We start from the raw sequence: 25,027 nt of genomic DNA, 5'->3' as shown, positions 1-25,027 counted from the left end.
AAAATCCTCCAAAGAATGTCTCTTGGGACCCTATCATACGCTTTTTCCAAATCTATAAAGACCATATGTAAATCCTTTTTCCCATCTCTATATCTTTCCATCAATCTTCGTAAGAGATAGATTGCCTCTATGGTTGAGCGCCCTGGCATGAACCCGAATTGGTTGTCCGAAACCCGTGTCTCTTGCCTCAATCTATGCTCAATGACTCTCTCCCAGAGCTTCATTGTATGACTCATTAGCTTAATACCCCTATAGTTCATGCAATTTTGTACGTCGCCCTTATTCTTGTAGATAGGCACCAAAGTGCTCGTTCGCCACTCATTTGGCATCTTCTTCGTTTTCAAAATCCTATTGAAAAGGTCAGTGAGCCATGTTATACCTGTCTCTCCCAAAACTTTCCACACTTCGATTGGTATATCGTCTGGGCCTACTGCTTTTCTATGCTTCATCTTCTTCAAAGCTACAACCACTTCTTCCTTCCAGATTCGACGATAAAAAGAGTAGTTTCTACACTCTTCTGAGTTACTCAACTCCCCTAAAGAAGCACTCCTTTCATGTCCTTCATTGGAAAGATTATGAAAATAACCTCTCCATCTATCTTTAACCGCGTTCTCTGTAGCAAGAACCTTTCCATCCTCATCCTTGATGCACCTCACTTGGTTTAGGTCCCTTGTCTTCTTGTCCCTTGCTCTAGCTAGTTTATAGATATCCAACTCTCCTTCTTTGGTATCTAGTCGCTTATACATATCGTCATAAGCCGCTAACTTAGCTTCTCTCACAGCTTTCTTCGCCTCTTGCTTCGCTTTTCTATACCTTTCACCATTTTCATCGGTCCTATCCTTGTATAAGGCTTTACAACATTCCTTCTTAGCCTTCACCTTTGTTTGTACCTCCTCATTCCACCACCAAGATTCCTTTTGGTGTGGGGCAAAGCCCTTGGACTCTCCTAACACCTCTTTTGCTACTTTTCGGATACAACTAGCCATGGAATCCCACATTTGGCTAGCTTCCCCCTCTCTATCCCACACACACTGGGTGATTACTTTCTCTTTGAAAATGACTTGTTTTTCTTCTTTTAGATTCCACCATCTAGTCCTTGGGCACTTCCAAGTCTTGTTCTTTTTTCTCACTCTTTTGATATGTACATCCATCACCAACAAGCGATGTTGATTAGCCACGCTCTCTCCTGGTATAACTTTGCAATCCTTACAAGTTATACGATCCCCTTTCCTCATTAGAAGAAAATCTATTTGTGTTTTTGACGACCCACTCTTGTAGGTGATCACATGTTCTTCTCTCTTCTTAAAGAAGGTGTTGGCTAAGAAGAGATCATATGCCATTGCAAAATCCAATATAGCTTCCCCATCCTTGTTTCTCTCCCCAAAACCATGGCCACCATGAAAACCTTCATAGTTGCCTGTCTCCCTGCCCACGTGTCCATTTAAATCTCCTCCTATAAATAACTTCTCCGTCTGAGCAATTCCTTGCACCAAGTCTCCAAGGTCTTCCCAAAATTTCTCCTTCGAACTCATATCCAACCCTACTTGAGGTGCGTACGCACTATTCACATTGATAAGTTCTTGTCCTATTACAATCTTGATTGCCATGATTCTATCTCCTACCCTCTTGACATCTACAACATGTTGTGTCAAGGTCTTGTCCACGATGATGCCAACACCGTTTCTCGTTCTATTTGTGCCCGAGTACCAAAGTTTAAACCCTGAGTTATCCTTTGCTTTAAGACCAACCCACTTAGTTTCTTGTAGGCACATAATATTTATCCTTCTCCTCACCATAACTTCCACTACTTCCATAGATTTTCCCGTTAAGGTTCCTATATTCCACGTTCCTAAACGCATTCTACTCTCCTGAACTCTACCCTTCTGTCCTAGCTTCTTCACCCTCCCCCGTCCAATGGAATCAAAGTACTTCTTTTGTGTGTCCCGTGTAAAGTTGATAGGTGCATATGCTCCCAAACAACTTTGAGTGGAGTCGTTCGAAAAGAAGTTTCTATGGCCCCCTTGCTCATTTAACACTGCATCCGGGTGCCTATGGAAATACAGCGACCCTTGCTCACTTGTCACTATGCTCGGGCCACACAGCGCGCCACTTACGGGTGACGCCCTAGCTTTAGCGCGATTTCGTTCTGAATTCATTTTCATAAGGATTCGACGTGACTGTGGAGTGCCGGCTGTCGACTACCTGACGCCCTCCCCCTCCTCCTTTACCCGGGCTTGGGACCGGCTTGTATTCATCTCACAAATAGAAGCAATGTGTAGAGCTTCGACTGAAGAGTTTGACAACGAATGCTGTATAGGAAAAATACGCAGGTCTGTCATGGAATTCTTCTACTTTTGATTCATTTTGGTTTTTTTTCCTAACCACCTTTCATAAGTGGAATTTCTTCTCTTCATTTTTCCAGTTTTGTTGAAGTTATTTTCTGTTCATATCTTCCTTTCGTTCACAAGTTGATGCATGAAACAATTAATTGGCAGATTGCATCATTTGGTTTCTATTTATGTTGGGTTCTTAGTATGGATGAGCTGGTTGTGCTTATAACATATTAGTCAAAATGTTTAATGTAATATGAAGTTATTGTGGTTTTGGCATTCTTTAATTCCCTCCAAATGGAGTTAATTTCAATTATACTGCACAGTTGAGGTTTTTTCTTATTACAACAATTGTCTGCATAATTTCAAAATTGTTTCTTAAATTTTTTGGCAATTGGCATTTGTACGTCACTTTAGGGTCGATCAAGTGCACAGTGATTGTTTAATTTCAATTGATTTTTTTTTAGTGTGATTTCTTTTAGCTTCTGTTTTCTCTTGGTTGTTTTTACTGCACATTTGGGTTTTTCAATTGCAAGATCATCTACAAATTTGTACAGGAAACAATTATGGGGAGATGGTTGAAATAAACAATGAGATTGATAGCTTTATATTGTAAAATACTACTCCTTATCACATGGATTAAGGTGTAAGTTTATATTGTATTCTGTCATGGTAAATATATACAATACTGTTTGTTAAATGTTAGTAAATGTCACATATCTTCTCATGATTGATGCTTCAAATTTTCATTATGAATCTACGAAAAACATGACAACTTTTTAGGATATGCAAGATAAAGAAAAAGTTCCTCTTTGTACAATACATTTAAAATATATCTTGACAATTACAATAGAAAAAAAAAAACTAACATAATACACCTTTAGAGGCGCATAACGTGCGTGCGGAGAGTTTAGTATATATAAAGTGAGAAGCCCAAATAGGTGAAGTTTTTAATATTCCAATCATGTCCTTACTTTGATACAGAAAATAATTAACAACTACCCAACAAAATAGGGATAAAATAGTAAATATAGTACCATTTAGAAATCAAACGTGGAAGAGAGAAATTACACCATGTTTGCAAATCTGTTTTTCTCAAACCATTAGATATCCTTGCCGAGGAGGATTGGCGGAGGCCATTCCATTGGTTTATCTCAAACTGCAGATATCCGGAGGCCATTGGTAAAGGCTATAGTTTCAATCTTTGTCCAAAGTGTGCAATTTGGGATGATGGATGATGAATTCCAGATGGTTGCTGTTCGTCTAGAGGAATATCCAGTGAGGAGGTTCTCTGGCCAACGAGCACACAGCTCCCCGAGAGGTTGGCGCCGGTTGATATCGTCTGTCGGGATTCTGCTTATTGGCGGCCTGTAAAAGAAGGACAGAGTTAATTCTAAAATGTGTCTTTGTGGGGCCTTAGGTGTAGGCCTTGAGACTCACAATCAAAATTAACTTTGAGAATCCAGGCGTGCCACTGTCATCTTTAGCATGACAGATGTAAAAATTTTATGGTGTATATATATATATATGCCCGAGCGACCTAGTTAGTTATGAAAGGTGCCTTTGTGGGGCCTTAGGTGTAGGCCTTGAGGCTTCCCATCAAAACTAACCGAATACTTGAACACATCTTGGTTGTTTCATTCTTGCATACGTATCACTCTCGTTATACGTTAATTACCCGAGCCCGCAGAGCAGAATGAAGTTAAATAGGTGCCTTTGTCGGGCCTTAGGTAATGGCCTTGAGGCTTCCTATCAGAGTTAATTTTATACTCAAACGTTATGTGGGAATTATGATATAACAGAAGTAAAACTAGAGAATAAGCCAATTACTTGCGCCCCAAGTAACTTCGGACTTCTGGTGAATAAAGATTGTCGTGGATGGGTTAAGTCCACATAAAGTTCTTTTTTATGCCTTGAGACCAAGGACTTTTAATTGGTCAATCTTGTCTGCCTAAATGGTTAGAACTTAGAAGTCTTTTAATCATAAACTGGCTAGCAATAACTTGGATGCAGATGGAAACATACATCATAGTGCTAGATCTATGAATGAAATACAACAACAAAGGAGGTCGGGCAAGGCTGATCGTCTTGCAACTTCCTTTCTTTGTGATTTACAGAGTGTTCAAATGCTAGAAGGGGAGATTAGACGATGAATCTATATGAGGTGATCGATACTACAGCAAGATTTAAACAAGGTAGCAGAGCTTTGACAAAGGATTTCTGGTGAAGGTTGATCCCGAAAGGGATGAAGACTGGGGGCTGACTACAGCTTCGTGAAGGCAAATCTGGTTTGAGCAGAGTTTGTACTTGTATTTGTTTGTTTGATTGAGTGTCCTTGTCTTTGATTTTTCTTCCTCCTTTTATAGACGATTGGGCTTGGCTGTCTGCAGTGTTAATTTTGCCTGAATGCATCTGAAAGGCAATGACTCATCAACTTTTTACTTGTACTGCCATTGTAAAGTACTTTTGGGCTAATTAGTTGGCTGGTCTACACCACTTGACCCCTAGATAGGTGAGCAGGTAGTTTAAATGAGCTGCACCTGGTCGGGAAACAAGCCCCTTCTTGCTTCTGGACTTCGGCTGGGCCTTGGACTTTTCCTTCTTCTGAACCTCCTTTTGGGCTTTCTTTTAGGCTAACCTCTTCTTAACCCAAAGTTCAAGTTTTATCCCAAACAGTGCCCCCTTCAATTAATATTCAGGCTGGAATTCCAGGCGCCAATATTAATTGAATAGCTGCATGCCTGTATACCTACTCTCGGAACTTGTGTTTTCCAGATGGGATGAATGCAATCTTGCATCTCTTGCTCTTCTCATGACCTTTGAGCTATCCTCTGAGGTTCCTATAAATTCCAGCTCAAAACTTCTCATGTCCAGCCAACAGATCATCTTCAACATTCTCTTTATCACCCTCAGACGTTTCTGCCTTCTTAGTCTTCTTCTAAACCTGGAAAATAGGTTCCTCTGGATTCAATTGGAGGTTCCTAAAACTCATTTTTCGTGAGAAAAAGGATTTTCATCAAATATTTACTATCTCCAACACCTTTGGTCAGACACCCCGCTATCCCCAACACCTTTGGTCAGGCGGTTTTCTCCTGAGGGTTTGCCCTCCTGCTCGTTGCTTTGATAAGTTGGGCTTCACCATCATATCCGGTGATGATCCTTATCGAGGGTCCTTTACCAAGCTCATCTTGGCCGCACAACCCGATCACCTGCCTGACCAGGTTTTGTCCATGAAGATACCAAAAACTAGTCAAGACACCAACACAACGTAGAAGGAAAGAAACATGACACATTGAGACTTGCTCCAATGTAATTTTATCAATTCGTCGAAATGAATGAAGCATCATTTTAACAACTTTTATCTTTTTGTCTTCTTGAATGGTTGATGAATACACTGCATTCCAACACCTGCTTTATTTCTCATCTTCTTCAATATAACAATCCCTAACATCCCATAATGTAGGGCAATACCTTTTTAAGAATTTGACATTGATGGGATGTTTTTGCCAATTTCCTTCAAGATCAGCCAAGTAATATCCTCCCTTGTCTAATACTTGACTAACAATAAAAGGACATTCCCATGTCGGGCTCCATTTCCCAAAGCCCATAAGCTGAGCTCCTAGAGGGAGGACTGCCTTCCATACTAAATCTCCTTCCTTGAAAGACTTCAGTTTTACCTTCTTGTTATAAGCTCGGGCAACAGCTCTCTTCCCTTCCTGAATCTGGTTCAAGGCCTCAATTTGGGTTACATCTAAATCTTCAATCCTCTGACACATAGCTTCTATGTACTCTTCACTATGTAACCCGAATTGATTTTGAATTCTGACAGAACTTACATTGATTTCCATAGGAAGAACCGCATCTTGCCTGAACGTCAAAGCATAAGGAGTTGTCCTCGTTCCTGCCCGTTTAGAGGTTCGGTATGCCCACAAAGTATTTCCTAGCGTTTCATGCCACTTTTCCGGGCTATCTGTTACCATCATTTTGATAATGATTATTAAAATCTTGTTGTTGGCTTCGGCTTGACCATTTGACTGAGGGTAGTAAGGACTAGACTAGATCATCTTTATTTTGTATTTGCTTGCAAATTCTTCAACATCTTTTGATATAAAAGATGGCCCACGATCCGTGACTATGGTTTCGGGCACCCCAAACCTATGCAGAATCTTGGTCTCAATAAATTTCTTGACTGCAGCTGAAGTTATGGTCTTTACAGCTGATGCTTCTACCCATTTGGTGAAATAATCCGTTGCCACAATTATGAAAGTATGCCCTTTGCTAGAAAATGGATAAATCTATCCGATGAAGTCCATTGCTCATCCTCTAAAGGGCTAAGGTTTAACCACCGGATTTAAAGGTACTGAAGGCACATGTTGGAGGGGTCCATGCCTTTGACATTCCTCACAGCCTCGGGTATAAAACTTGCAATCTTTTTCTACGTCAGGCCTGAAATACCCATACCTTCTAATCAACCACCTCATCTTCGTTCCAGCTTGATGTGCCCCATATATCCCTTCATGTACCTCGGCCATTACTCTTATAGATTCTTCTTGACCTAGACATTTCAGTATGAGCCCATCCGGAGTTTTCCTTAGCAAGTTCTCCTCCCATAAGACATACTTAGTTGCTTGTTGTCTATTCTTCTTGCTTGTGGGTGCAGAAGGATCTTTCAAATGATGAATGATAGGTGATCTTCAGTCTTCCATCTCGGTTTCTAGGACCATTATATCTAGACTGAATCCCCTTTTTAAGATAGAAGGAAGATTTCTTCTTTGAACCTCGACATCTACTCCATACTTCCTTTCCTGGATTGGTACTCCCAAGGCTATTTGAGCCATCTCGTTTCCCTGGGAACATAATTAACTGATACTTCAGAATCCCAATAGCTCAACAATTGTGTGGTCGCCAAGTATACCCAGCCATGATGATATGTCTGCACTTGTATTCTCCATTTAGCTGGTTTATCACTAACTTTGAACCACCAAATACCTCTACCTCCATTGCCCTCAACTCTATTAAGATCTCCAAGCCAATTATTAAGGCTTTATACTTCGCCTGATTGTTGGTATTCCCTTGGTAATCTAGAAGGAATGAATAATAATTGTGAACTCCTTGGGGATTTATGATGACAATCCCTGCTCTAGAAGCCTTCTGAGTGTACGAACCATCAAAATAAAGCTTCCAAGGAGTAATCCAGAGACCAGTTACCCTTTTTTATTTCTTGTTGGACCCATTCTTCTTTGTCCGAGATGCCATTGCCTGGTGGGATCCAAACATTAATTACTTCCAGGATCCATGGTACATTGACGATCTCATCTTGAGACTCTTGGTGCTCTGCTAAGAAGTCAGCAATTGCTTGGCCTTTGACCGCCCTTTGGGGTACATATTGAAAGCTGAACTCTGATAATGCTAGAATCCACTTCCCAATCCTTCATGTTAGCATTGGTTTTGACAATATATATACTTTATCACATCTGTTTTGGCATTGATGTGCATATGACAAAGTAACATGTAATGCCTCAACTTACTAGCAGTGAAATACAGAGCTAGGCATAACTTCTCTATAGGGGAGTACCTTGTTTCTACCTCAGTCAAAATTCTACTGAGGTAGTATACTGCCTGCTCCTTTCTGCCTTCATTGTTTTAAACTAGTAAACTCCCGATTGATTTCTCTGAAGCAGAGATATATAGCTTTAAGGGTTTTCCCCTTTGAGGTGGTACCAACACTGGTGGAGAAGTTAAATAGGCTTTGATGCTGTCAAAAGCCTTTTGGTGTGGTGGTCCCCATTCGAAACTTTCTGTATCCTTCAGTCTCAATAGAGGAGTCAACGGCTGAATTTTGCCTGCTAAATTGCCAATGAACCTCCTTAAGAAATTAATTTTTCCTAGCAGTCTCTGAAGTTGTATTTTGTTGGTGGGCGGAAGTGACTCCATTATTGCCCGAGACTTGTTCTTGTCCACTTCTACACCTCTTTGATGAACCAGGAATCCCAAGAAGTTGCCCGCTCTTACTTTAAACGAGCACTTCTTTGGATTCATCTTGAGTTTATGGATTCTCATCCTTGTCAATGCTTGCCTGAGGTCTATCAGATGCTGCTCTTCTGTTTTGGATTTCACCACGATGTCATCGATGTACACCTCCATGTTATAGCCAATCAAATCATGAAAAATAGCATTCATCGCCCTTTGGTAGGTTGCACCAGCATTCTTGAGTCCAAACGGCATGACTAGATATTCATATGCCCCCACATGACCCGGACACCTAAAAGCTGTTTTATGTATATCTTCCTGGGCCATCTTTATCTGATTATATCCGACATTTCCATCCATAAAAGATAAGACTTTATGTTTTGCTACCACATCCATGGACAGGTCAGCCATGGGCATGGGATATTCATCTTTTGGTGTGGCGCCATTAATGTTTCTGTAATGAACACAACATCGTACTGCTTTTGTTATGGCTTTTAAAATGGGTACAATATTGGCCAACCACTCTATATATTTGGCAGGCCTAATAAATCCAGTTTTCACTAGTCTTTCAATTTCTTCTTTGACCTTTTCTTCTATCTCTTTTGACATCCTTCATGGTGCTTGCTTGACAGGTTTATATCCCTCCTTGATGGGCATTCTGTGTTTCACCAAGGTTGAATCTAAACCTGGCATCTCAGTATAATGCCACGCAAAACAATCTTTAAATTCTTGCAGAAGACAGACAATCTTTGCCCGATAATTAGTTTCTAATAAACCACTGATTTGTATAGGTCTTGGGTCAATAACTTCCAAAGGATCTTGCACTTCTGGTGGTGGCTTGTCAGGTTCTGTACACAAAAATTCGACTAACTCCGGGCTCTCGGGCAAGTTGTCTGGTCCATCCAAATCATATATGCACTCGGCCATTCATATAGCCATCTCCAATTCTTCTCCGCAACTTTCTTCCCTGTTTTCATCCTGGCCGATTGAAGTTTCTAGCTGCCGCTCATGCTCTTCTTTTCCTAAGAGCTCTCTTTCTTGTTTTCTGTCTCTCCCATACACCAACAGTCTTTTGATCAGGAACCTGACTGCTGTTACCTGATCCTTCCTCTTTTGTTCTGTCATTGATGATATTGAGGTGTTGGGACGATACAGGGTCTATCACATTCTTCTCTAGTGAGAAACATTCCTTATTCTAAGAGCTTTTGGGTCGTCACCTTGGTAAGGCGGCTGTTCTTATCTGCTCCTGAACATTGCAGAATTCCTACATTGGGATCGTAGAAATTTGATTTCGCTACGTTGGCTGTAGGAAGAAATGGTCGTGACTCGGCCTCCACCATCTCCCAAAAGCCTGGTCCCCCTGTTCCTACTTTGTAGTAAACTGCAACTTGTTGATGTAGAGTGGAGGGTATGGCAAGACTTTAGTGGATCCAATCCCTTCCGAGTAATGCTCCATAGGTGGAAGCACAATCCACCACAAAGAATGCCAGCATGATTCGCTTGGATCCCAAGTCCACTTCTAAAGGTAATATCCCATGAGTTTTGGTGATAGCGCCGGAGAAGCTCGAGACCGTGAGATCTGTGGGAATGAGATCTTTTACACCTCTTCCTATCTTCTTCATTTGCTTGGCGGGCAATATGTTAACAGCTGCTCCTCCATCAATCAAAACTCTTTTGAAGGGAACTCCCTCCAAATGAGCTGTAACATATATTGGCTTAAGATGGTTGGCTAGTAACATGTTTGGGCGGCTGAACACCATTTTATCAGTATAAATTCTTAACAGACCATTCTGGAATGTCTTGGATGATTCAGTTTTTCCCAATTCTTCCTCTTCGGCTACTTCAACGCTAACATGGGCCATCATTGGTTCTATTGTCAAATAGTCACCTTCCATAGTAGCGGGCTGATCAGGCTCAGCACCAAACATGGCGAATAACACATATGTCATGTTGATATGAAAGGTACTAGGCTCTGGAAAGTCTTCTTTCTTGCTCCCGATCTGTTCCATAAATTCGTCTAACCAGGTCATCGCATCTTCTAGGAGTAAAGGTTCTGGTGCTCCCCCTGTTGATTTATGCCCGAATCTGGAATCTGCTTGGGAACTTCACCGAAAGGATCCAATGATACACCAGGGAGCTTCTTCTCAGGCGAAACAATTCCAAAACAAATAGGCTCTGTCCTCAATCCAGGAGTGGGCATCATTATCATATCTTCTTGAGCTCTTCTCAATATCCTGTACTTTCCAGGGTGTAGGCTTTGTGGTACATGGTTTCCCTCACCCCTTGTTTTGCTATTAGCCTTCTACACCTCCTTTTTACTCTTCCAATTAAACTGACTACTTCACCCAGAGGGTGTTTTTTCAAACTTTTAATTCTTTGAGGCTTCAGATGTCACGGGAATCTTTAAAGAATTCATATAAGCTTTATGCTGCCTCTGGACCCTTCTGATCATAGAGGCTCCCATTTGTTTGGTGGGTTGGCCATTTTTCCCGACCACGTACCATTTTCGTCCGAGACGGGCAGGGTTCTCCTTTTTGACAGGATTTAATATCCTATCATTTCTTTTATCTTCTCTCCCTGCACGGCCATATTGAGGATGCCTTATCTCCCTTTCTTTTATACCTTTAGCCTCCTTATCTTCTGCCTCCTCAGAAGCTTCGTGATTTCGAAACACTTCTGATAAAGCTCTAGGTTGGGAATCCCCTCCTAACCGCTGAAAGACACTTCGAGAAGTCTATCTTCCTGCTGTCCATCTAGCTTTTTCATATGCCTCTTTTTCACATGCAATTAGAAGTCTTTTAATCATAAACTGACTAGCAATAACTTGGATGCAGATGGAAACATACATCATAGTACTAGATCTATGAATGAAAGACAACAACAAAGAAGGTCGGGCAAGGCTGATCGTCTTGCAACTTCCTCTTTTTGTGATTTACAGAATGTTCGAATGCTAGAAGGGGAGATTGGACGATGAATCTATATGAGGTGATCGATACTACAGCAAGATTTAAACAAGGTAGCAGAGCTTTTACAAAGGATTTCTGGTGAAGGTTGATCCCGAAAGGGATGAAAACTAGGGGCTGACTACAGCTTCGTGAAGGCAAATCTGGTTTGAGCAGAGTTTGTGCCTGTATTTGTTTGTTTGATTGAGTGTCCTTGTCTCTGATTTTTCTTCCTCCTTTTATAGACGATTTGGCTTGGCTGTCTGGAGTGTTGATTTTGCCCGAATGCATCTGAAGGGCAATAACTCATCAACTTTTTACTTGTACTGCCATTGTAAAGTACTTTTGGGCTGATTAGCTGGTTGGTCTACACCACTTGACCCCTAGGTAGGTGAGCAGGTAGTTTAAATGAGCTGCACCTGGTCGGGAAACAAGCCCCTTCTTGCTTCTAGACTTCGGCTGGGCCTTGGACTTTTCCTTCTTCTGAACCTCCTTTTGGGCTTTCTTTTGAGCTAACATCTTCTTAACCCAAAGTTCAAGTTTTATCCCAAACAGTTGCGACTTATTATTTAAAGCTACCCTTTGCTTCCTCTTTAGTTTTCTTATTTGCATATGTTTTTGTTTGCATTTTGATATATACGCTCTCTACAATTGTTGTTTGTAGTTCGACTGTTTATTTTTATTCTTCAATGTTGGATATATGTAATTCATCAACAGTGATTAATGCATTCGTTACTGTTTTCCACAAAGGGTTTGCACTCTCTCATCCAAACGATAGTGACATTGGTGATTAACTTTAGCAACAAAAATACATTGAAGCCATCACCATGGATCTGGGGATTGGTGGTGATCGGAGATTGAAAACCCTAGAAACTGGATGTTGATGTGTAGGGTTGAGTTGAGGAAAAGTAACGTGAAACCTGAACGGGCAAACGAAAACATTTGGTACTTCAAGTGTAGGTGAGTTTTCTTTTCTCTCTCTCTTTTTTTTTTAGCTGTTCTTCTTCCTTTTCCAGCAAATTTTCTTATAACTATAGGCCACGATTGCTTATAAAGTATTCAAATCATAGGGTTTTGCACAAAAAGAGAGGAGAGACTGACATTTGATGGGTTTCTCTTATTGATTTTTCATTCATTTATCCTTTTTTCTTTGTTTATTAATTTTATTGACACAAGTTTTTTCATTAGGGATAGAAATTTGGGCAATAATATGCTACTGTGCATGTTTGAAGGAACAATCTGAGTTTGTCAAACGCTAGCGTGGTCATACAGGTTCGATTTTTCCCAACTGTAATTTTAATTATTCATGTTCTTCACCATCTAGTTTAATTTGCTGCCTTTCTATCTTATCACTTTATTGTGTTCACTTCCAATATCATACTTGGAATCTCAAAGCAGCTTTCCAAATTGAGGAAGAGTAAACATACAGAATATTTGCGTTTAGCTTCTTCTCTATTCTTTAAGTTTGATATATATTTACAAAAGTGGGTTGAAAAACATAAGTAAAATCATGTGTCATAGTTCCCTTCTAAGAGTGTCAATATTAGCATGGATGTTGGCAATGGCCACAGCTCAAGTCGTGGCTTGAACGATGAGGTGAAGAAAATGAGGGAGGAGTGGATGAATAAAGAAGAAAAACACAGGAAGGCTGTGGAGTTGGTTTACGCTACCAAGCTCGATGATTTGGAGGCTCAAATTAGGTCAGTTTTAATATCAAATTAGCCTTAAAAAATTAAATAAAGAAGAAGAAATACTAAATATATGTTGCTAGGTTTATTTTATAGTTTCCATTTTTTTTCCTTGCAAGGTTGATTTGGAACATCATGTTTAGCTTCACTCTGTTTGTGTTTTTCTCTTCCAGGTAAGAAGGTTTAAACAATATTAGTTCAAGACTAATAATATTGACCTCTCCATTATCCCATGGAAATAAAATTTGGGAGGTCAAGAAATGAATAGAGATTGAATTGTTAGGTCATTTTGTCTTATTTATTTGTTAATTTTATACTCATTAACAACATTTGAACGAGTTTTAAGTTTTTTAGTCAAGGTAGAAATTGCTATTTTTTTTGTAGCTAACTATGATCTCCATGCTTATTATTCTATGTGGGCTGTTACAAAACACTCTAGAGAGTGAGCCAATTTTATTTGACCTTGGATTGGTTAAAAGAAGAAGAGCATGTGCTTTTTTGCAATAATCAATTTTCATTGAACTTGGAGAAATACTATTTTGACCAACTAGGATTTTAGTTTGTTTGTAACTTAAGTTAAAACTATAGTGACACTATTAATGTCTATGCCCAATGAACAATTATGGTAAATAGCTAACACAATACATCTTTAGGGCGCTTAGCGCCCGTGATTAGAAAAAAGGCATCTCCGCATGCGCGTGATGCGCTCAAACGCATGCGGAGACTAGATTTTCCTTTAAAACCCCAACCGCTTCTTGCACTCCTCTCAAAAACCCCATTTCCCACTTCGTGAAGAAACATCTTGCTCTTTCCCCCATCATCTTCTCTCTGGCCCTTTTTCCTTTTCAGTGTAGTTTCTGGTTCTCTGGGGATTGTCCTCAACTGCGTTCTCTACTTTTCTTTCTTTCGTTTCAAGATTCGTTTGAAATGGATCAAAAAACAGTGCATGTTTTCAAGGTTTTGTTCGGAGTCTTAGGTGAGTTTCTGAATTTTTCCTCTCTGGTTTTCGGATTTTTTTCTCAATTGGATTCTTTCTTACCAATTTCCTTTGAGATTTGTGCGTTTGTGTTTGTTAATGCTCTGTTTCTTCATTTTTACAGGAAATGGCACCGCTTTCTTCCTCTTCTTGTCACCCACGTAAGCCCTCTCTCTCTCACATTCTTTCATTTGGGTTCTAAAGGTGATGCCTTTTTGCCTAAATTTTCATTTTGTTCAATGGGTTATGATATTTTGATTCTCTGTACATTCTGCATTGTTCAAAGAGCAACAATCTCTCCCTCTCCCTCTCCCTCTCTCTCTCTCTTGCTTTTTGTGGCTAAAGATCATGTCTTTTGTGTCATAAATTGGATTTTGTTAAATGGGTTTATGTATATCTGTTGGATAATAAAAAAGGTTGAATCTTTACAGGGTTTCTTTAATTTTCTGTGCAATTTATAGAGTAGTTTTGGTTTTAAAATGTGTAGAATTACATTTAAGAGGATCATGAGGAAGAAATGCACAGAGCAGTTCTCAGGCATTCCCTACGTGATGACTATGCTCAACTGCCTCCTCTACGCTTGGTATGCTGCTTTGCTTCTCACTCCTCTCTCTCTCTCTCTCTCTCTCTCTTAGATTTCTTGTTGCCTTAATCACAATGGTTTTTATAACTCTCTCTCTCTCTTAGATTTCTTGTTGCCTTAATCACAATGGTTTTTATAACTAAAAATTGGATTATATAGCAGTTTTACCTCTGTTTCTGCTATTACTGTTTTATGTAATCACAATGCATTTCATCACTAAAATTGGCAATTTTGGTTGAAAAATGGTTTGGATTTGTGCGTAAAATATATGATTCTTGATATTTGGGTCAGAGTAAGCTGTACTATTGTCGTCTGTGTATTACATGTTATACCATGTTTTGTGTGTGACGTAACAGTTTGTACAATTAGTTAATTCTGTGTAATTAATTAATAACTTGGATTAATTTAATTAATGTATTATGTATGATTTGCATTATATTAGGTATGGGCTGCCATTTGTGTCCGCGAACAACTTTCTGGTGTCAACAGTCAATGGGACTGGTGCAGCCATGGAACTCATATATGTGTTGGTCTTCATCATTTTCGCCCCCAAAAGGGAGAGAGCCAAAATTCTTGGTCTCTTCACTGCTGTGCTTGCTCTGTTCTCTGCTGTGGCATTGGTCTCTCTTTTTGCCCTCCACGACAAGACCCGGAAACTCTTCTGTGGCCTCGCTGCTACCGTCTTCGCGATCATCATGTTCAGCTCTCCTTTGTCGATTATGGTAAGTTTACTTGTATTATTCACTCATAACTTTCATTCAATTTTCATGGTTCGGTTAGGTACCGTTTGGTCCGTGGGACGGGACGAAACGGAGTGGGACGAGGCGTTCCGTCCTACGTTTGGTGCGCCTAAGACGGGTGGAACGCGTTGTTTCACGGGACGAATTTTAGGTGAATTTTCGTTCCAACTCACCCCCTGGAATGACTCGTTCCACATCTGTGGAACACAATTATAACATTTCCGTCTCCTTCTTCTTCCTCCTTATTTTCATTCGAGGGCATCTTTGCTCCCCCTCCGTTTCGTCCCGTCCTATCCCGTCTGCGTACAAACGATACCTTAAGTATGTGGAATTGCCTGGGATTAGTTATGTGTTAATTTGTGTGTAATGCAGAGCACAGTGGTGAGAACTAAGAGTGTTGAGTTTATGCCATTTTTCTTGTCACTTTTCTCCTTCTTGTGTGGAACTTCATGGTTTATCTATGGCCTGCTTGGCCGTGATCCATTTGTTGCTGTAAGTATCCACCTCTTTGAATTTATGTTTGTCTTTTAACCATATATATGAACTTTTCTATTTAAATTTTCTCGGCATTTTTTCTCGCTAACCTCTTAATTGACTAATACACAAATTGAGATGTGATTCAATTCAAATTGAAAACTAGAACTTGTTAACCCGATAATAATTTAGGTGTGACAAAATATGCATATCTTTATAACTATCTTCCTTCTCGCATTATCTATCACCCGACAAAAGAGATATAGACATACAATATGATATTCATCCGATTGAACCTAAACTTTTGCGTTAATAGACCTTTCGTCTTATGAATGATCTGATGTGTGGTGCAGATTCCAAATGGGTGTGGGAGTGTCTTAGGGGCACTGCAGCTGATCCTGTACTTCATCTACCGTGACAACAAGGGCAAGGGCAGTGGCACCACGAAGCCCAATGGTGCTGCAACTACTGCTGACGAATCAATTACCATTAATGGCGCCCAAGATGGGCATGTCTAAGAACCCGTCTGCTTCCTACGATGGGTTATTGCCACGTGGCAGTGGCATCTCCAAACTTCCATTTTCCAGTTCTTGTTGTTCTAGTGTTGTACTTGTAGTAGCTTAAATTTCCAGCTAATGATGTTTTAATGACAATGCCACTCTGATTAGACGTCCTGATTGAATCAATCATATTACTTAGCTGATTTCTATATTGTTCACAGGTTTAATGTGTATTTTCTCATGTCAAATATGCGGAGGCTGGGATCTTACAAGTCCCAATCCTATGGATACCAAATAAAATTACTTAGCCTCTCCATTAAGACTCTTGTGTACGGGTGCCCAATATGTCGGAACCACAGTTATGGATCTCTTATAATCGTGATGCTGCATAAGGCAACCGTACTCAAGATCTTCTCTTTTAGACCATCTCCAATCCTGACCTAAAACCTAAAAATATTTAGCCCAGAAAATTTAAGTTTTAACCCAGAAACAGTTTTTCTACTCCAACCCTTTTGGCCTAAAATTTTAGCCCCAGATTATCACAAAATGAATTAAGGCTAATTTTTTTTAAATTAACTTTTTTTTAAAAGGGTTTAGGTGGGCACACGAGAAAGGGTAAGATTGAGAATGAGGATATCCGAGGTAAAGTAGGAGTAGCCGAAATTGAAGGAAAGATGAGAGAAAATCGGTTCCGGTGATTTGGACATGTGCAAAGAAGGCCGACTGACGCTCCGGTTCGAAGATGTGACTACGGGACAGAGGTTCAGGGCCGAAGGGGTAGAGGAAGACCTAGGAAAACTTTGGAAGAGACTCTAAGAAAAGGCTTAGAGTACTTGGATCTAACGGAGGACATGACACAAAACCGAGCGCAATGGCGTTCTAGGATTCATATAGCCGACCCCACTTAGTGGGAAAAGGCTTTGTTGTTGTTGTTGTTATAACTTTTTTTTAAAAAAAAAATTTATGTAGACTATCCTAAATTAATTTTATGAACATTTTAACCTAAAAATATTTAAATTCCGATAAATTTTGAAAAATCACTAAATCAATACATGAAAATCATGATAAACCACATAAACTTAAATAAAAAAAATTATTCTAGCTGTTGGAAAAAAATATTTAAATTCCGATAAATTTTAAGATTATTCTTGCCATTGGATTTAAATTTGGACCGTTACCGTTAGATTTGATTATATTCGATTTAAACCGTTGGATTCAATTAATATATAAATATAAAACAAAAAATAAATTGAATGTGGACCGTTGGATTAACCAACGGTCCAATTACCACCACCACCCGATAAAGAAAAGTAGCCGTTGGCTACAAGACAAGACCCACTTTTCACTCTCATCCGTGGGTCTCAGCAGCTTTTGTGGGCTAAATTTGTGACCTATATTTACCTTCATTTTAAGTTTTAGGTTTTAGGTTTGGTTTAGGTTTTGGGTTGAAGTGGATTTGGGGGGGAAAAAAGGAAAAATTTAGGTTATAAGCCATCATTGGAGATGGTCTTAAGGGAGAATGTTGCGATCAATGATCAAGGGGTCCATATATATAGCTAGCGAAACTCTTGAACATTTGATAATGAACGGTGAGATTGCCGTGCAGTTTTTTTCATTGTCCAAAACTGGAAAGAGAATGAGAGTGAGAGTGACCTTCGTAATACCAAAGTCTTGGTCGTTGTGGAAAATATAAATGTCTTGGTCTTTTGTGGTTGGTAGGACCTGTCTGTAGACTACACTTTGACTAGAGCAAATGTAACGTGTCTGTAGACTACACTTTGACTTGTAGACAACACTTTGACTAGAGCAAATGTAACGTGTCTGTAGACTACACTTTGACTAGAGCAAATGTAACGTGTTGTTTGAGGTAGAACCAGTTATATGATAATAGATTTAATTAAATCCACTTAGACCGTTTAGATCCCGTCTAGCCGCCTAGGCGCTAGGTCCCAACCCGCCGTCCAACTAGCGCTTAACGTTTTTTAAAACCTTGTTCCCAATAGGGAGAGAGTGGTTTTAGAGGATTGTGTTTTAGAAGACTGTTACGTAGTTGAATCCTGTTTTAGTGATGAAATGATTTTTTTTCTTACAATTTCAATGTTGATAAGACAGTTTAGAACTTAAGATCATAATTCTGAAATCTTATTCAAATATGTGAGATAATAGATAGTGATACCAATATACTTTTCCTCCTGTATTTTGTTTTCTTTTCTTGTTTGTCAAACCTCGTGTCTTTTTTGTCAAAAATGGACTTGAAATACAAGAAATGAATTGCAAGTGTTGCAACAAGAGGTTTATCTTGTGCACATGGTTTCACAAAACCTCCTTAGATTTGAGCAATTACATCACTCTCCTTTTAATACTTTCATGATTGGTTTATCTTCTCAATGAATTCTACTTGTGGTTAATACTACCTCTCATCCTGTGGTAATAGCTACTACAAAAAAACCTTTGTGCGACGAAATAAGTTTTGTCGTGCAAAGTATGATTTTGTCACTCAAAACCTTGCGTGAAGAAATTTTTGTCCTGCAGGGTTCATTACACAAAGCTCGTAAGATAGGGTTTGCACGACGAAAATTAGTCTTCATTGCGCGAAGGTACTTTGTGCGACGAAATATTTAGCAATTTAAAATATAAATAAAAAAGGAAATAATTTTATTTTGCAATTTAAAATATAAATTAAATTAAATAAATAGTGTTTAGGTGACGAAATGTTAATTCGTCACGCAAAGAAAATAACAAAAAAAATAAAGAAAATAATTTAGTTTAACAATATAAAATAAAATAAAATGCATTTATGCAATGAAATGTTGATTCGCTGCACAAAAAATGTAACGACTTGTTCCCAATTTTACGGTTTTTATAATTTTAATAAGTGAAGAAAGGAGGAATGGAACCGACCAATAAGAAACGAAAGAAAGGAAGGGAAATGAGAGAAGAAGAAGGGGGAGACACGGGTTGGCCCATGTAACCCATCGGACCCGACCCATACCGCCGCCTTCCCGACACTTTTCCGTCGGTTTTTCGACGATCTAAACCTCACCACCATTTGCAAACTAACCCTTATCTTCCCCTCTTCCATTTCCAACCAAATTTTATTGGGTTTGAGCTTGAATTCGAGTAGAACGAAACCTGTGGGTTCCGAGGGTGCCACGACGAAATCCGACGATCGTGAAAGTAATGTCGACCATCACCACCATCAAACCACTTCTCCTGAGGCCAGGAACAAAGCCCAAACAGATTTAGGGGCGGTGGTGTTACGGATTGGTCGAATTCAAGAACACTCATTTCAAGGGTTTCCAACGTATCCAGGATGGTTTTCAGGTGTTTCCCGACCAAATTGGACTTGGCCACAGGTATGAAAATGTTCCCATTACTGAAATTTACTTGTCAGTAACATTTGGTAATTTTTGGAAATAATTGATTTTTCCGGCGAGTCAGGGCGACCAACCGCCACCTACGACAACACGTGGGCCGAGACATCCCTTGACCTTCCTAGGCTAAATTTGAATACCCTGATTCCATTTGTGAAGTCCAATTGACGAATTTCTGTCGTTTGAACCTAGTTCCATTAAGGTCCACCACTTGATTAGAATGGTAGTCGACGATCCGACCGTTGGATCGTCACCAAACTTTAATTGTGAAATCTCATTTCCGGATTTCACTGTTATAATCTACGTATTTGCATTATTGAGATTTTACATTATTTTTCTAAAATTTATATTAATTTATTGAATTTAGATTTCAATTAAATTAGTTACCAAGAGTGAAGTTTAGAAAATAATTATTTAAAATTCATTGACCTTTCGAGGTCACAAGTAACGTTTTCGAATAGATCTTGAAACCACGAACGCATGGGCGAAAGCCGTTTACGAGTCCGGATTATAACGGTATAGTTATGGACATTTGAAATCATTTACTAAACTATAGTTTTTAATTAATTAAAATCCCACTTTGTGGGAAGGAGGCCCAATGAGAAGATGAGAGCGAAAGGAAAGGGACCATCAGAAAAATGGGAGAGAATGAGAACTATCGAGAAGGAATGAGGGGGAGGGAAGGACTCTCTGATCTCTGTTCTTTCAGGGAAGGGGGAGGAGTCTCTCTCTCGGTTCACACACTCTCACCTTTCGATTGATGCCGATGCAAATTCAATGGACTCCATGTTGGTCCTATCACTCTGATGCCCTTCAGTTTAGCAAGACTACCAAGAGATTATACATATAAATGGTGAGTAGCATAACAGACGGAATGCCTTAAAATGTGTTTGATATCCATGGGTTAATTTCACATGTCCTACAATATTTGTTGTTCTACGTTTGTGTGTGGTGTATGTTGATCAGATTCAATGAATGAGCATGAGGTTCTTTTACTTCAATTTCTTTTATGGTTTTAGTCGGTGTTGTCGACGCTTGCTACATATATATTTGAATTGAAACTACCATGATATATTTGGAGTCCTTGGTTTTGTTTAGGGTTTTCTACCATTCAATGAACTAGTCTAAACATGAATTAGAGTTGGGTATTTCGGATTGAGTGTGTAGATCAACTTTCTTAATCAAGGGTTTGGTTCAAAAGGTCATTTTCTTGTTAATTTTGAGTCATGTTAGTTTTGGATGTTGTATACATGACTTCTGGACTACTTGGAAGTATTTTGGGATTTGTTATATGAATTGGAAGTGGGCTGTTATGTAAGCTGCAGAAAATTGATTTCTTTGCAAAGAAAACTCAAGTTTCGAGTAGCCTTCTTTGGCTCTTAATTTCTAGGCCTCTATGTGCTCCTTTGGAGAAAAATTTGTGTGTGTTGAAAGCACATATGTTCATGGTCGTAACCCAATTGTTTTCACTCAGATCCGTTGAGTTTTGGTTGATCAAAACCTTATTTAAACTTGGGTCGCAAGCTGCCAAACAGTAGCAGAAAATTGGGTGTCCAGTTTCAAGACTCCGTTTTTCTTTTGGCATAACTTCCTATTTAGAGCTCTGTTTTCTACAAACTTTGTATGCTTTTAAAGTACAGAACACAAGCTTCAAAACCCATATAATATTACATGATTTAGTTTAGTTTTGAATGTTCCAAAGGGAGCCTAAACATGGTCCAGTGGTGCTGTTTTCTGCAGATTTTGTGGAGAAGCAGAGTACTGTTTTTGCCACACCTAGTTTCTTTCCAGATTCCTTTCTAATCTTCTTTACTACTAATTGAGTGATGGTATTAATATCATTTGTGGATATGACATGGTTTTATAAATGTGTTTTCTACTAAATGTGATTCTTTTATAATTGGTCATCGATCTATTTTTATTAAATGTGATTTAATTCATGGATGAGTATTATTTGTGAAAAAGGTGATTCGAATTGCATATTGAAATGTGAATTATATATATATGCCATAGACCCATGTTAATTAAATGTGAATTCTATTGAAGTGTTATTTATTTTTGGTCATTGATCTATTTTCATTAAGTATAATTTGACTTGTACATTGGAAATATGGTTTGTATTGTATGATTTGATTGATGTGATGAAATGTGAGGGCTAGTAATGGACCATTAACCCATTGTTATGGGGTTTGTTACTTCGAAACATGTTTCAAATCTCGTGTCATTATTTCATTCTCATTTCGTTGAGTCTTTGTACCTTGAAGAACTTGATCCATGTATTGTTTCATTGATTGGTGTTACACATTCTACTCTGCGATTCCGTCGAGTGATGGTCTGGAATCGTATCATGGTCTGGATTCCATTGAGTGATGGTCCAGAATCCCTTCTACTCCGCGATTCTGTTGAGTAATGATCCGGAATCGTATCTACTCAAATTTCGTTGAGAGATGATCCAGAATCCCTTCTACTCCACGATTCCGTTGAGTGATGTTCCGGAATCGTATCTAACTTGGGTTTCATTTAGTGGTGGTTATTCATTGATTAAACAATTAAATGCTAAGATCATGTATCTTTTATTCATGATTAATTAATTGATGTGATTGTGGAATGACGTTGGGTATGATTGAGATTATTATGATTAGAGTAATTGATTAATGTGACTTGAGAATAACATTGTGCTTCATTGGTTCTTTGATATGTTACATACTATGATTTGCGGTATTATGTGAAACAGAGTGATTTATATGATGGATGAATTGGAAAGTATATGTGTGAGAATGGGTTACATGCGTGTATGAAAGATGATAATTGTTGTTGACGTAAGGTTGATGTGTAATATGGTGCCTTATGATTTTATGTTAGAAGTATTTTACGGAAAGATTAGAGTTGACGATTGTGGAACTACTAATGGCTTGATCCCTATTAAGGGTACGTAGACAGTCTAACGAGAATGTTAGATGCAGCCATAAAATAAACGAAAAATTACTTTGCAATTTGATTCTCGAGTTGTGATTTGCCACATTCCGTAGATGGGGTATGTAAGAGATACAAGTATTTGGTGACGTCACGTGTCGATCATGGACGTATGTCGGGATCGGGACGTGACATTAATACATTATAGTACATAATATTTGAGGATCATAAGAACTTACGGATCGAAAATCTGATGTACGGATCTTCCTGATGTTAGTGCATCATGATGGTATTGGTTGCGTTGTGTGTGGTTATACGTTGATGCATTTTGAGCTCATTATCCTGCAGCCCGATGTTAGTGCTCCTGCCTCTGGCCAGGACACAGTTCTTCACGTGATGTTCACCTCCCGCACCGTACGCTCACCTTGGATCCAAGTTTGGTGCACAACCCTGTCGTACAGATCACAATAGGTGGTTCCGACTCGTAGGTGACTCGCGATTATTCGCACAGCCTTCAAGTGATCGTAACACTTGAGCGTACTTAATTACACCCAACCTTGTCGTACATACCACAATAGGTGGTTCCGACTAGTGTGCAGGCATACTTGATGAGCTATGGGTTCAATCGTACAGCTCACATTAAGTAACTCTGACTGGCATATTATTTTATATTGATTTACCTATCTTACATCTTTTGGTGCGGAAATATTATGACATGGCATACTTTAGTTTTTACTGGCCTTATGCATTGGTTTTCATATGTATATATATAGTATTATTTTCTGAAAACTATACGCTTTTACAGCAATGGGTTATAACATTTTCAAAAGGTTTTTTTATTAAAACTTTATTTTCAGTCCCACTTACCCTTGTTTTTCACTCTTCCGGATTTTAGTTGCTGAAAGTTCGTATCGACGAAGATTCTTGGTGAATCTCAGTATAGATGGCTACCTCTGAGGGTATGATCTTTACCCATATTACTGTACTTTACTTATGCTCTGACGTTGCGTGTAGAATGTGTTCATTCCTACTCACAACACACTCTCGTCTTTAGGCACTTTTAGGTTTAAATTTATTCACATTTTCCACATCACTATACTTTATGATTTCGTCACCTTTCAGGTATCGGCCAGCACAGCTTAATTCGGAGTCCTAGTGGACATTTCAGGTCGAGGTTTTTAAAAAATTAAACAAAAATATTTTTTAAATACATTGCACGACGATTTTTAAAATTTCATCACGCAAGGGTATTTTTAACTAGTCCAAAGTATGCTAATATTCTTACTGTTGCCAATTTGGTTGATCCCACATGTTGTCAATGCTCAAAAGCGTGATGAATGACGAACATCAAAGTTTGGATCACGGAGAAACGTTCAGTCATGTGGCAGTTCGCTTAGTTTAGTTTGTTGCAGTTCATTTTTCATGGCCATGGCATCACATTGCAACTTGAGGTGTTCTTATCACTGAAGTTTGTACATAGATAATGAGCAAAGCACATGAACAATTCTGATCAAATAAAAATAAGAGAGGATTTGGAAATGAAATTATGAGAGAAAATGGGCAGAGAGAGAGATGGGGCCTCCCATTCTCTTTTCATCTTATTTTTATTTCTGCAGCTTATAAACATATATAAACATCCTTATAAAAAACACAAAGAGAGAGCAGTGCAGAGCACCATCTCCTCTCCCTCCACTTACATCCCCATCTCCTCCCCCAATTACTTTAAATATATTATCTATAAATACTCCCTAACCCTAATTAACTTGGATTAAAAGGTAAGATGATCAAAGATGGAAAAAAAAAAAAGGAGAGAAATTAAACTAAAAAATAAAGGAAGAAAAAGCATTTCCATGTATAATATGACATCAGATCTTAGAACTATTAACTGCAATCACCATCACCAGAACCACCACTAACTCAGAAAATCAACAACAGTATGACCAATTTTTAGTCAATTGTTTGTTTTTTCACATCACATTGCAACTTGAGGTGTTCTCATCACATTGCAACATCCTTCACAGATACCTTGTGTTTATACTAAACTTCCACAGGAAAACTTTTCTCAATCTTGCATTTGATCTCTCTTAACTTGACAAGGGCAACCACAAGTCTACCAAGAACTCCCTTAGAGCAACTCCATCGAGGTATTTGGCTCGATGGACAAGCGACAGAAATGAGTCAATAGCCCTAGTGATCAGCTCCAGCCCATGCGGGCAATGGGGCTCAGGGGAGGCCCGGTGGACAGGCCAGGCACGAATCCACAGCCCGAGAGCCTGAGGCCCAAGTGATGCATGGCTGACGTCAGCCACGATTTAAAAATATTTGCGTCAGGCTGACGTCCTGGGTCATCCCGTACTCTGTTGCAATCGCCTCCATCGAGCTCCTAGCCGCCACCACGTGTCCGTAATGAACCACCCTCTCACCATCCACCACATTGCAGCTACACAGCAGCGGAATCCACAGCTTCTACCCAATCCAAATCAGACTGGGGATCGGATATCTTATTCACCGTCACAATTTCCTAGTACATCACAAGC

At 39.2% G+C, this 25,027-nt stretch overlaps 1 protein-coding gene and 1 pseudogene across 5 annotated transcripts; one reads left to right on the top strand and one right to left on the bottom strand.

Moving 5' to 3' along the window:
• Positions 1-3,578: 3,578 nt before the first annotated feature.
• The window catches only part of LOC103410379 (putative transcription elongation factor SPT5 homolog 1), a 31,217-nt pseudogene continuing 9,768 nt past the window's right edge, over positions 3,579-25,027 (bottom strand).
• LOC103419744 (bidirectional sugar transporter SWEET1-like) lies at positions 11,938-16,406 on the top strand. Of its 5 annotated transcripts, XM_029109082.2 has the most exons (9): positions 11,941-12,202; positions 12,431-12,514; positions 12,814-12,942; positions 13,050-13,103; positions 14,031-14,067; positions 14,394-14,489; positions 14,932-15,211; positions 15,602-15,721; positions 16,057-16,406. In XM_029109082.2, the coding sequence occupies exons 6-9, from the start codon at positions 14,413-14,415 to the stop codon at positions 16,219-16,221; spliced, it is 642 nt and encodes a 213-aa protein (XP_028964915.1). In that variant the 5' UTR covers positions 11,941-12,202; positions 12,431-12,514; positions 12,814-12,942; positions 13,050-13,103; positions 14,031-14,067; positions 14,394-14,412; the 3' UTR covers positions 16,222-16,406. The 5 variants fall into 5 exon arrangements, with proteins under 5 accessions (XP_070663376.1, XP_028964915.1, XP_070663377.1 ...); XM_070807275.1 differs by lacking the exon at positions 13,050-13,103 and having other exon boundaries at positions 11,938-12,202; XM_070807276.1 differs by lacking the exons at positions 12,814-12,942; positions 13,050-13,103.

Source organism: Malus domestica, chromosome 10, assembly GCF_042453785.1.
Source record: "Malus domestica chromosome 10, GDT2T_hap1".
NCBI lineage: Eukaryota > Viridiplantae > Streptophyta > Magnoliopsida > Rosales > Rosaceae > Malus > Malus domestica.
This window is presented reverse-complemented; position numbering and strand designations above follow the sequence as displayed.

Excerpts from the sequence above, each read along its gene's own strand:
- LOC103419744 (XM_029109079.2), top strand. The coding sequence starts at position 13,858 with ATGGATCAAAAAACAGTGCATGTTTTCAAGGTTTTGTTCGGAGTCTTA. Across the intron at positions 14,068-14,393 it reads TTCCTCTTCTTGTCACCCAC|AATTACATTTAAGAGGATCA; the intron begins GTAAGCCCTCTC and ends TAAAATGTGTAG. Across the intron at positions 15,722-16,056 it reads GCCGTGATCCATTTGTTGCT|ATTCCAAATGGGTGTGGGAG; the intron begins GTAAGTATCCAC and ends TGTGTGGTGCAG.